Below are 12,750 nucleotides of genomic sequence, written 5' to 3' on the forward strand. Positions count from 1 at the left end.
GATTACCCCCATTTATAAAAATAAAAGTTTCAAGATGTAGGAAAACTCACACTTATTTAAAAATAAAAAAGACATTAAATTACCATTGTAACCAGTAGATGGCTGGCATTTCCAGTCCCTAATATATATTTTCAAACGTTTTGCTTTAGAATTATTATTTAGACATTATGAATGATAATGCTGCCCTCAAATGTTAATCTGGAGCCTTGCAAACTTAAAATAAAACTGCACATTGTAATTTAGGTAAGTCTATTTATTACCAAGGCATTGAGTAATTCAGAAAAACGTGAATAACTGCAGGCTGATTTAAGGTGTGCCACTAAATTTTCTGCTTGTGATAAAATAGAATTGTAGTTCATTTTTTATGTTTATTTAACCAGGAAAATGTGACAACATTAAGTGTAACTGAGAAATGAATTTACATTTATGAAAAAGAAAAAAAACCTTAAGTGCGGACTTTGCCTCCTCATTTCAGAATACCACTGCACAGCACTAGGAGAGAGCGAGAGAGATCAAGCCAGAGAGAGTGCTAATTGGTCGTTATTTAATCTAAAACCCTCCCTGCAAACCTAACACCCACCTCTCACTCAAAACACACTGACACTTGTCAGACTGAAGCCCCCCACTGTGTCTCAGTGATGTGCCTCAACAGGAGGCAGCGACAGAACATCTATAAGCCTCTTCAGCTGCTCTCAGGCGAAACCTCAGAGGTTTTTCAGAGGCTAACCCCTCCGAACAAAACATTGTGTTGTGCACAGCTGCTGAATCACAGCGGTAAAGACGTGTTTATTGATATCTTATTTCACAAAGGACTGAATGCACATAAACTGTCTCTACTAGGGATATTTCACCTAAAAATGAAAATTCTGTGATTATTTACTCACCCTCATGTTGCTTCTAAACAATATGACTTTTTTCTTCAGTGGAAAAAATACAAGATTTAAAAAAAAATGTATTGTCTATATACAAGGCAAGTCAATGGGCTCGAATGTTGTGTTTAGGTTCCTCAGAAGAAAGAAAGTCATTTTTAAATGTTAAATGTATTCATTTTCATATTAATATTTGATATTGAATATTTAATATAAATAAACATTTAATATAATTAATTACAACTACTTAAACAAGAACATGTTTCTTAGCATATTAGTATGCTGTGGTATCAAAAACTATGGAGCCCCGCACATTACATGCAGAGCAAAAAAAGTATATTGTGCCACAAATTAACAGTTCGTTCTCGTTTTAGCTAAATCAAAACGAGGGAATGACGAATTAGTTCAAAATTACCATGATTTAGTAAAACGAGGGAATTAATTAATAAGTCAGGGAACTAATTCTTAATTTGTGCACACAATTTTAAAAAACAAGAAAACAAATTCTTAATTCATGGCCACTATATATATATTTTTTGTCCGCATATCATGTGAGGGGCCCCTTAAAAAAACAACATTCTTATTGAGAATCAAGGGATTTTACTGGCATTGGAATCAACTACTGAAAACTGGTATCATGACAACCCTAATCCCTACTTTAAACATTACCAGAGATCAAGGAAAATGTAGCAACAGTGGGAGAGTAGATTCAATATGCTCAGCTTTAATGCAGAATTCACAATCGTTCAATTCCACACCTCTTAACCTGCTCAATGTGCTAAAATATGCACAGATCTGACTCTTCTCTATGCCAGAGGTCACAACATGATACATAGAGCAGAGAGAATCCACACAGAGATCAATCACAAATGAGTTCATCACCTTGTTTTTAAACACTGACAACTCAATGCATTTGACATTGTCCTCATCAATTAATGACATCAGCATGTTTGGCCAGCACCAAGGGAGGATTGCAACACCTTGATTGTCTAAAATACTGTGACTCCCTTCAAGCAAATTACTTCAGTCACCCACAGGAACACACCAATATTGACAGGTAAAGGTCCTCTGTGGCAACCACAGAAACCCAATCTACTCCCAGAGAATCAAGAGAGAGGAAATCAGGATATTGCTTTAAGAGGTGCAACTACTGCAAAATCTATCTCTTCAACAGGAAGGTGGAATAGACACAGCAGAGGCTGTTACTCAATGCAGTAAAAGTGATCAATATATACAACATCTTTACCACATACAGTTAGGCGCACACAGGGAGTTAGAACTAGATAATAGAACAAAATAGAAGACAGACAGAGCTCCAGTAATAGGAATATTACAATTTTTCGTGGGAACATGACTCAATTCGTCCCCAGACTGCAGCGATCAAACAGGACAAGGCAAAAGCAAAAGCTCTGGACAGATGGTGTTTAAAACTTCAGTTTGTTTTTTGACGTTGTGTTAGAAGCAGCAGGATATTCTATACCACCTACACAACCCTCAACAGATGGAGGAGTAAAATATAAAGTAAGCACATACATTTAATGAAAAGAAAGCATTGGACCAGCGTCTAGTTTCATACTCTCAAGCATTTATAGTAAATCCTTAAATCCAGTGAAAATAGGTTTTCATTTTCTGCCTTTCGGTTTGACTTTTAATGCTATCTTATACTGTTCTTAAATTTTTCTTAAAAAACAGCACATTATATTAACATATCCTTTTTTTTCAATATGGCTTATTAAAGGCGTAGTCGATGACAACAACAAACTGTGCTAACATTGTTGCGTAACCACATGCCAATTGCATAAGACAACAGCATAATGAAAAAGTGAATGTTGTATAAACATTTGCAGTTGTTGCTAATGTTCACCAGGCGAGTGGCTCCCAGGTAAACTGTACGGTGTCTGAGAGAGCTCAACGCGCTGCAACTGAAGAAAACATATGCAAATAGGAAAAACACCAGCAAATTAAGAAAACATCTTCATCAGTTTGACAACACATGTGTTGCAAATACTCCACAACGCAACCAAATACAGAAAAGCACTGCAAATACTCACAACGCACATACGATCAGAATGTTAAAATAAACAAAAAAAACTCACTTTTCAGTTCATTGACAACACCACTGATGAGTAGACACTGAACATCAAGCATGTCCCAGCCAGGTTTGTCATTTGTTGCTATTTGCAGCGCGTTTCTGTATTTGGTTGTGTTGTGTTTTCTTAATTTGTTGGGTTTTTTTTCTATTTATATGTGTTTTCTTCAGTTGCAATGCTTTGAGCTCTCTCAGCCACCATATATTTGAGTTTGAGCATCTTTTCTAAATCATAATTAAATGCTTTAACCCAAATTAACCCAAGACAAGTTTGCTTTATATGATTAACAGATTTAATTTAAGCTTTTATTCACATAGAAACATTCATCAACGCACACATCAGTTATAGTTAAGGGAAACTCAAGCATGCTTGCTTGACGTGCAAGAACCAATGAGGTTCATTCTCGTGTGTTACGCAGTTCCTTTGAGCTTCCGCAAGAACCAATGAGGTTTGTTCGCGCGCATCAAGCAGGTTCGGTTGAGCTTCTGTTTATGTTCGCTGATCAATGTTTATATGTGAATAAAAGCCTAAATTCAATCTGTTTAAGTGATCGTGTCTCTTCAGAAAATTTGGACTAAACCGCTCGATTCATATGGATTAGTTTTACGATTTCTTTATGAACTTTTTGAAGCATCAAAGTGGTAGCTGCATAATGGAGGGACAGAAAGCTCTCACATTTCATCAAAAAGATCTCAATTTTTGTTCCGAGGATGAACAAAAGTCTAACGGGTTTGGAACGACAAGAGGGTGAGTAAATGATGGCAGAATTTTCATTTTTGGTGAACTAACCATTTAAATTCAACAACAAATATATGTAGATTCAAGAAAAATTTTCATTTCAAGATATTTGAAAAAGTAAAAAACTAAAATATAAGATAATATATTTTATTATATGTATTATATTTTAGATTATATATGTATTTATTTAAAATATATTTAATTAAACTTTTTCTACTAGGTTTATTACAATTTGTTTTACACATTACACATTAGAAAACCCAAGCTCTAGATATTCAAGAGTTATGGGAAACAACTTTAGAAGAATATAAAAGGAGCGTCAGCTTTCTTGTAATGCATTATTGGATGCATCTCAATCTCATGCATCATAGATCTCAGGCTAAATTTGTATCGATAATAATTCTCAGCTATCAAGCATCACACCACATAAAGTCCACTAACAAAAGGTCATCACAGTCTAGCTTTATCCAAATGCAATACATTTCATCTACATAAAATTCAAAGCCCTCTTTAAGACCCTTTTCTATGGGAGCCCAGAGAAACACATGGCTGCGAACATAATCGTCCTCCAGGGAACCCAGGCAGCTCATTAACAGCGACTGATCTGAGCAGGGAACCCCAGTGGCCATTCGGTTCATCACAGCATCAACAGCAGCATGATCCCTGGCCATCACCACACCCCTCACCCACTAAAGCTAGCTGGAACGAGGAGAGAGGGAGAGAAGGAGTGCGCCGCTCGAACACAGAGCCATAAAGAAGAGTGGTGTAGCAAAGCCATTCCCTTACTGTTTGGCTCAATACAGTATTGATCGAGATGTGAACCCAGAGAGTCAGATATATTCTCTTATTAGCAAGTCCAAAGACCTTATTGGAGGCACATTAGAGCTGTGAGACTGGATAAAGGAGGGCAATACTACTTATTTTATTATTATTACATAATTTTTATTTTTATATTGTACCAATGGAACACTATTATTTTCTGTGAAACAAGAGTGTAATAAAAAAATTATATAAGAATAATCTACAAAATTACAATGACTAATTTGCACCAAGTCCTATCCAGAAGCTATATGTTTCATGTTAATCCACAACAAATGCTACATTTTGTCAGTCGTTTCTATTTCTGCAGTGTGGCACAGGACAGCTCCGCCCACACTCCAAGCTCATTGGGCCAAAATTGCTCTTCTCATGTATAATTAAAAAAAAAAAAAAAAAAGAGAGATTGGATTGTGGAAGCTAAAATAACATTGAATATTATATGACAAATCCCTAAAGTTCAACCAAGAAAACCATGCAAAGGATGCCATCTGGAGAAGCATTACATAATTCATTAAAATACAAGATACACGTTTTGTGCTGTTAAGTTTGTTGAAGAATAAGCATACACACTTCTGATTGGCTCCGCTGCATTTATTATGAGCCTACTGACAACCAATACACAATTCTTACAGTAACAGGCCTTCATTACATCATTCAGAAGAATTCAAAAGCCTTTCCATGTGTGATTTATGCTCTGATAATCTAACAGCAGTGTGGGGTTGAAACATGGATCAATAAGTCTTGACCAAGACTGATCATACTACTGAACTGCTCAACTGCAGACCCTTTTAGGGTATGCTCTGATTATGATTATTATCATATCATACCATCTTGTCCCCCCTTTAATGAAGCAAATCCACTTCCTGCCAGACATATTATGAACTGAGTGATGGACCATCCGGCACTAAAGGTGACAGAGGCTGCTAAATCAACAGACTTTCGCCAATAAAATACAAAGGAAATAGGTGAACAAAGTGAATAATATATATATTACATTTATACAGTTATTAAAAAAACACTAAATATAATATAAATATAAATATATATAACAAAAAATAAAAAAGTAAAATATTATAAATATGGTTTCATTTTATACATATATATTCACCTTTTACAAATATCAAATTTATATCATATTCACACATATAAATATAAAGTGATATTAATGTCTAGAGACACACTGTTATAATGTGACTTCTTTATGTCTGTTATAAATAAACTCCGCTGGCTGCCTCAGATGTCCAGAGGCAAATAGACAGCTCTATATCCTCCGGCTTTCTGCACAGCCTCTTCCGCTGCAGGAACAGAACTGCTTCCACTAAATCTGTTTATTGCAGTGAGGTGATGGGCTGACGTAAGCCTCTGTGGATGGACAAAATAAATCTTCCTGCCATTAGGCAGAGAAAAGCAGGACACTCCCTAGTGGTGCCAGTAACCATACAGGGACCAGCTCCACTGTAACACCATGCCCGTCACGGCACAGTTCCCCAGGATCAGCGCACATCCCTGTGGCCCATAAACCATCGAGCCAGTCATGTTGTCTCCCTTGCTGACCATTTTAAATGGCATTACCTCTTCCTTCAAAATAAAATGTGGCTGCTGGTGGTCACTAAAATTTTTATTTCGTTTTCATTTTCAAGTTTTAGTAATTTTGCTGTGTTTTTGTCTTTTCTTATTTTATTTTTTTTTATGTTTATATAGTTTTTATTCATTTTATTTCAGTTTTAAATACTTTAGCACATCAAGTTAAAGTGACCATATTATGTTCTTTTACAAAGTCTTGATTTTGTTTTGGGGGTCTACTAGAATATGTTTTCATGCTTTAATGTTTAAAAAAAAAACTTATTTTTATATATTTTACACTGTTGCAGTGTAAAATGATTGGTCAATTGCAGTGCTCTGATTGGTCAATGTACTGTGTTGTGACTGGTCAATGGCTTCAAGCATGTTTCGGAAATGTCACGCCCTTTTACCATAAATGTGACAAGCAGGCCTTGCACCTTTTTTTTCCTTTTTTTTTTTGCATATGCCTCATTATTTCAATGAGGAATACTGTAAGTGTGTGTTCCCAGATGAAAACTCAAGACTACAATCAAGGCATTTCAAGGAGTTCAGAAACAGAGCTCACTGATATAGAGAATAACTCCCTTTGGAGTGGTGGACTTTGTGCTTTGTAACTCTGCAGACCTTTTTCATGCTCAAACAGCAACATTACACACTTGAAAATGTAAAAAAGCAAAATGGGTCCTCTTTAAACTAAAAGAAAATGAGAAATGTTGCCTTGGCAATTAGCTGAAATAAAATATACTTTCATATATTTTTGTTATTTCAGTTAACATATATTTCAATTCATGTAACGAACACGTTTTTATGGTTTTAGTCCTAGCTTACTATAAAAGGCTTTATGCCGAACGTCACATGAACAAACAGGAAAACAGGTCTCATTGCTTGTCTGTGAAAGTGTTTACGGCAGTACGAACTGACAGCAACATGGTCATTTAAAGTAATCAGCTAACCTTAGCTACTTCTTTTTATCGTTGGCGTTTTATTCGATTTAAATATCTAAATGTTAGGGAGAAGAAGAACATTTTTAGATATCGATCTGCATATGCGATCAACATCGGTTATGCTCATCTTTGCTTCCTCCTTTGGAGGCATCTTGACTAAAATGGCTCTAAAGAAGCACATACAAAAGACCTGATTCGGAAGCAATTCAACCTGTTTTACAGAAGTTTGTTGCACATAACCCCCATAAACCTGCTACTAACCAATAATTTAACTAATACTTACTTTTGAAAATAGCACTGCACTATCCCTGTATAAGAAAATACCTTGTGATAGGACTTTTTTCATTCACAAATATTTGAAATGCAAATGCAATGCAACTAAATAACTGTAAGGCAATAATCACCATGTTAGGGTTAGTATCAGGCACAGTATACAGTTCAATAGTACCAGGAACAAATAAACCCGGATCGTGGTATTGAAATTCCTATTTTATCTCTCACAAAACCATCTAACAATGTAAATCCATTTCAGAAACACTTCATAAACAACCAAAACTAACATAGCAATATCTCTAGGCAAATACGATGCAGACAGAAGCAATCATCTACACCAGAGTATACTGCTATAAATAAGGGTCAGAATGTCCCCACTGTATGCCTTGCTGGAGATGAAGTAGCTCCCTCTCCACCCCATTACATCTCCAAAGTACCAGCCAGTTGTACTACTGGAGCGCAAACCAAACCACCCGCATCCAGACCCCGGTCTGACTGCAGGCAAGATTCACAAACATCATTTATCTATGTACGGGACCTCCGCTACACTGCCTGTGCCAGGGTCAAGCAGACCAATTTGCTTCTCCACTCAGTTCCACTGAGGTTTTTGTCAATGACAGCATTAAATTTCTTTTTCATGTCACAGACCATGGCTATATGCTTTATATATACTGCTTTCCTTTGGTTTAAGGTTTTTCATTTAAAGAAAAAATATTCAGTAACCATTCAGTTAGTAAAAATTTAAAGAATATTTGAACTTACCCCGTCAACACAACAACAAAATCCATAACATTCCACCCATTGCGGAGGTAGGAGCCTTTATGAAAAGCAAAGCCTAGAGCGATAATCTTGATCCCGGCCTCGAAGCAAAATATTCCGATGAAGTAGGGTTCAGTGTCATCCTGTCATGAGTGACGAGAGACACAAGCAGTTATTCAAACAAAATAATACACACAATGCAAGTTTACAATGAAAACAAAGTATAAAGAGGAACATAAATCTGTCACTGGCAAGCTCAATGAATATTTTACAACTTTCATTAAACTGTTGTTCTTCCATAGAGCACTAAAGCAGAACAATACAGTAAAATAAATCAAATTAAAGTTGGATAATGGGGAGACTTTTACTATAAAAACAAATATTTTTTCTCATTATATTTTATATTCTTAGTATAAATATTCAAAGTAATAACAGAAGTAGAGACAAAAATCAAATCAAATGGTAAGCAATAAACCTTTAAATTATTATAGCATATGAACATGTTTATAAAATCTCAGAAGAAACAAATATGCTACAGAATGTTCACTAGTTCATTGTCCTCTTTTATTATAGACACTGAAATGTCAATCAAATGTCAAGCACCAGCAAAGATATGTGGATCAATTTAGCAGGGCAGTTAAAGGATCCACTGTTGAATGACTGACAGCAGCTCACAAAGGATCGGAGTGTCTGCTAAATGAATCAAGTAAATGTGGGCTGGCAAACTGTTGACCTACAGTAACAACTACTACTTAAAAAGACTGGTGAAACAATAAACATTTTGGAAAGTAAAAGCTTTCTAAATCTGAACAGAAAAATTCAGATTTTATATGGTAATGCTGCAAAAGAGGCTAATACTTAAACAATAAGGGTGCTCAAAGGACTATTATAAAATTGCAGTGTGATTAATGAGGGGAAAGTCCAACTCACCAGCCGCTTTGACATGGGTGTCTTGTCTAAAGCTGGTAAATGCTGCTCTAAGCCCAGTACAATGCAGTTTGCTATGATGGTGGCAAGGATCATGTACTCAAATGGAGTGATGGTGTTAAGGAAAGAACCCATGGGATACAAATAGATGGAATTAATTCACAGCAATGACATTATTATGGCAGAAATCAATAAAGAACAAATAACTTAAATTTAAAGCTAATATTCACTTAATTATGCATCTTTGAGAGCCACTGAGACTTCTTTGGAACAATATTTAAAATGCACCACATGATATCTCCAATATAACTAACAAGAATTACTGATAAAAATGATCTCACTTCATCTCAGCAACCTTATGGCTCAGTCTTAAGCTGTGTGAACTGCGTCATTCCTCACAAAGCTGCTGGTTAGCGGGGAGGAGGATAATTATTTCCCGTGGCACTCCTCTAAACACATTTGCGTCAGACTAGTAGACTCATTTTAGTCTAAACATAAAGACATTATTAATAAATGATGAATTTCATTAATTATACTCCCTTAGCACTTGAAATTAAACGGATACGTGAAAACTGGGACAAAACAGGCAAAAAAAAAAAAGGTTTATGTATCAAATAAGTGTTTTGGATTAATGTTTAGAGGTATTCATATACGTTTGGGTACAACTTCCATTTCTCACAAAAAAAAAAAGTGTTTTAGCCACCATTATGGTTCAAACTGATTTTCAGCTCAATCTAATTGAATTATAATTGGAATAGCTGAGATTGGCAAGTGAATTTGTGAGATATGTTTTATCCCATATCTCAAGAGTCGGTAATTAGCAATGGTTTGTTTGATGGAAAAACGCAGTACTTAACCATTTATGACTACAAAGAGAAATTTATCACATATTTAACTTTTCCCCCCCTAGTCTATATTAGCCTTCTAATATAAATAATACAGACAAGGTGAACAGCAAAAGTAAAGTCTGCTGTAAATAAAAAGACATTTTTTGCCAGATATTGGTAAACAAGCATTTAAAAAGACGTCAAAATTTTGCTTTGTTTGTTCATTCATGTTAAGTAAACAAAATCTAAATGTTAATTCTAATCTTTATTCTCTTGTGGTAAACTATTCAGGCGCTCAAAAGGCCTCCATCACTTCCGTATTTCCCTGGACGAGTTTTAAACACGTAGGCGTTTCAGCACCTTGGAGAGCGACTAAAACAGCCACTGAAACTTTTCCACGTGAAAGGGAAATATTCAATTTCACGAAATCCAAATTTGAGCACCGCCGGTTGGGCCTCGGGGATGATATTAACGCCCACAACTTTAAAACACTAACCTGTTCCGCTTAAATTGGCTAGACTATCAACTTCATTGGTTTTTGGACTGTGACCTGCGAATATAAGCTGTGAATGCTTTTATAGGCCTACTGTAACGTACAGACTAGCAGGTATATCTCAGTTACTTTATGACTGGTATTCCCAAAGGCAATTCTCCTGAGACTGCACAGCAATTTAGGCAGCCTAATGCAAGAGCTGTTTTGGTTGCCATGAGCGACAGAGACCAACGAGTCTAGTTTCCTGACTGAAAAGAATCAATACCGCAGCGAAGGGACAAAAACAATAAAAACTATAAATGGCATTTCACGTCACGAGACTTACATTATATATCAAGCAATCGCGCTAAATACATTTATCATGCTAATTGCAAGTATTAGCTACTTAAAGCTAATCTGAGCTATTTTCCGGGGGTATTTCGTGAAAGGAAACTGACCCCTCTTGTAATAATGTTTGCCTCACCAGCGAGACAACACCCTGCATACTCCATGTCATTTAAATCCAATAACTGTGATTGTAACCCACACAACTTTTACATAACAACTTATATGTTGAATAAAACGAAACCTCTATCTCCGCAAAACTTTTGCGACCTTGTAACCAGCGTGGTATAAAAAAAAAAAAAAATAGAGAAATGAACCCGATTTACTGCTGATTACAAACTCTCATATTTTACCCTCTTACAAGTGCCTGTCATTTATGTAAAGGATATGGCCACTCTGTTATTTTCTTTGCATATTTCCGAATGATATTATCTTCGCTGAAGATGAAAAGGGATCGGTTGACTGTGAGGCAGTTCTGTTTGACCGGTATTGGGTTGTATATGGCCATTGTCCGGGCTCTTTGGGCCATTGTTTGCTTATACACCCTCGGTCCGCCCGGGGGGCCTGGCTGCCGGCTGGCCCCTCTGCCTGGACCCGCTGGAGAGCCACCGCCTCCATACCGGGTCGGGAGATCGTCTTCGAAGCGAGCCATTCTAGAAACGCGCAGATTTGACTAAAGAAATCCAAATTCACCTCAGACAGAGTGTAAAGAAGAAGCATCACAACGCGAGATGTAGTTCCAGCCACGAGTTCTTCTCATCCGTACAGGTCTGGCACCCACAAGAGCGTGTTCAGCCACATAAACACAGAGTTGCTTAAAGTATTCCGGCCATTCAGAGCACATCTAAACGCATCTCTGTTATGAACCGAATGCCAGTTAAAGTTTATCGCCCCACGTTACACAATGCATCAAAAAGCGACCGGTCATATCCAATAAGGATCCTTTTCAGCCCTCACTCGAAGGATTTAGATAATCAGCCATGTCATGAAATAAGTCCCATCGGAAAATGTGCGTTTACAAACTGTGTTGCGTCTGAATGGAGTCAAGCTCACAGATTGTAAGATCCCGCTTCCCTGCGCGCGATGCTGTTGCAGATGCTTCGATGTTTTCCTCCTATATCTTGCCTGCACTCTTCGCTCATTCAGATGACAACACGCGCAAGTCCGTCGCCCTTACGTTTTTATCGTTGAAATGAAAACGAGCAAAGGACATTAACAGCCTTTTCCACTAGACCGTAGCCTGGCAATGAAATTTTAACCAATTTCTGCAGCCGCTGCTTCTTCTAAATCAGATCACGTGACTGTGAAGCAGCCTGTCAGTGGCTCCACCTGTACCGCTACAGTATCCATGGCACTGGGGCAAGAGGGGAAAAGACAGCATGTACTCTTCCAGACCCCAGCAGTTCATAGTTACTCTAATGGTTTTAATGGTTACTTTAAAGCAAGTTATCAAGAATTAATCACATTATAGGATGCATCGGTGTGCACTTCCCACAACTGTAAACAGATCGTTGATTTTAAAAAAGGGTGGAACCAGTGTTGGGTGGGGTAAATCAGGACATTATCTCGTGACTGACGCCTTTCGGAGGGTCTTCGATCTCTTTCAGATTTAAAGTAACCCTTTAGAGCTGTGCCGTTTGTAGGGCTACTCCCAAAACCCGGAAAGAAAATTAGCGTTTTTTAGACATGTATCCCACGGGAATTTCTAATGGGTTTTTAAAATGGTGGGTTCGATTTGAAATTCAAGTCGGTGTTTTACATTACTTGAAGATACTTTAGCGTTTTGCTCTACTACATAAATTACGTACATCAAAAAGGCTTACGTGCTTGATCAACCACCTTTGTAATCGCATAACAACTTGAAATTAATGTTTGTAAGGCACACATGCAGTGGATTTGAAATTTTTGTAACATTATAAATGTCTTTACTGTCACTTTTGATAATTTATTGTGTTCTTGATAAAATTAAATTAATTAAAATTGTAAAAAAATTCTGAATATTATTATTATATATTTGGTGAAGTGCAACATGCATTTGTTACATATGCATGTAATGCATAAACAAATTCATACTGTGCTTTAGTAAAATTCGTGTGCTGACGACACCATGAGAAACGAATTACA

At 36.7% G+C, this 12,750-nt stretch overlaps 1 protein-coding gene across 21 annotated transcripts in view; it reads right to left on the reverse strand.

Annotated features, from left to right (window-relative positions):
• Positions 1-12,647, reverse strand: part of cacna1ba (calcium channel, voltage-dependent, N type, alpha 1B subunit, a) — a 132,419-nt gene extending 119,772 nt beyond the window's left edge. For 20 of the 21 annotated variants that reach the window (XM_048187662.1, XM_048187661.1, XM_048187660.1 and 17 more), the window contains exons 1-3: positions 11,016-12,647; positions 8,986-9,091; positions 8,059-8,198 (exon numbers count right to left, since the gene is read on the reverse strand). In XM_048187662.1, the coding sequence (XP_048043619.1) occupies positions 8,059-8,198; positions 8,986-9,091; positions 11,016-11,278 (509 nt within the window). In that variant the 5' untranslated portion in view covers positions 11,279-12,647. The remainder of the gene's footprint in view (positions 1-8,058; positions 8,199-8,985; positions 9,092-11,015) is intronic. The other variant, XM_048187659.1, reaches the window with a different exon arrangement.
• Between the last annotated feature and the right edge of the window lie 103 nt (positions 12,648-12,750).

This window comes from Megalobrama amblycephala, linkage group LG4 (genome assembly GCF_018812025.1).
Source record: "Megalobrama amblycephala isolate DHTTF-2021 linkage group LG4, ASM1881202v1, whole genome shotgun sequence".
Taxonomy (NCBI): Eukaryota; Metazoa; Chordata; class Actinopteri; order Cypriniformes; family Xenocyprididae; genus Megalobrama; species Megalobrama amblycephala.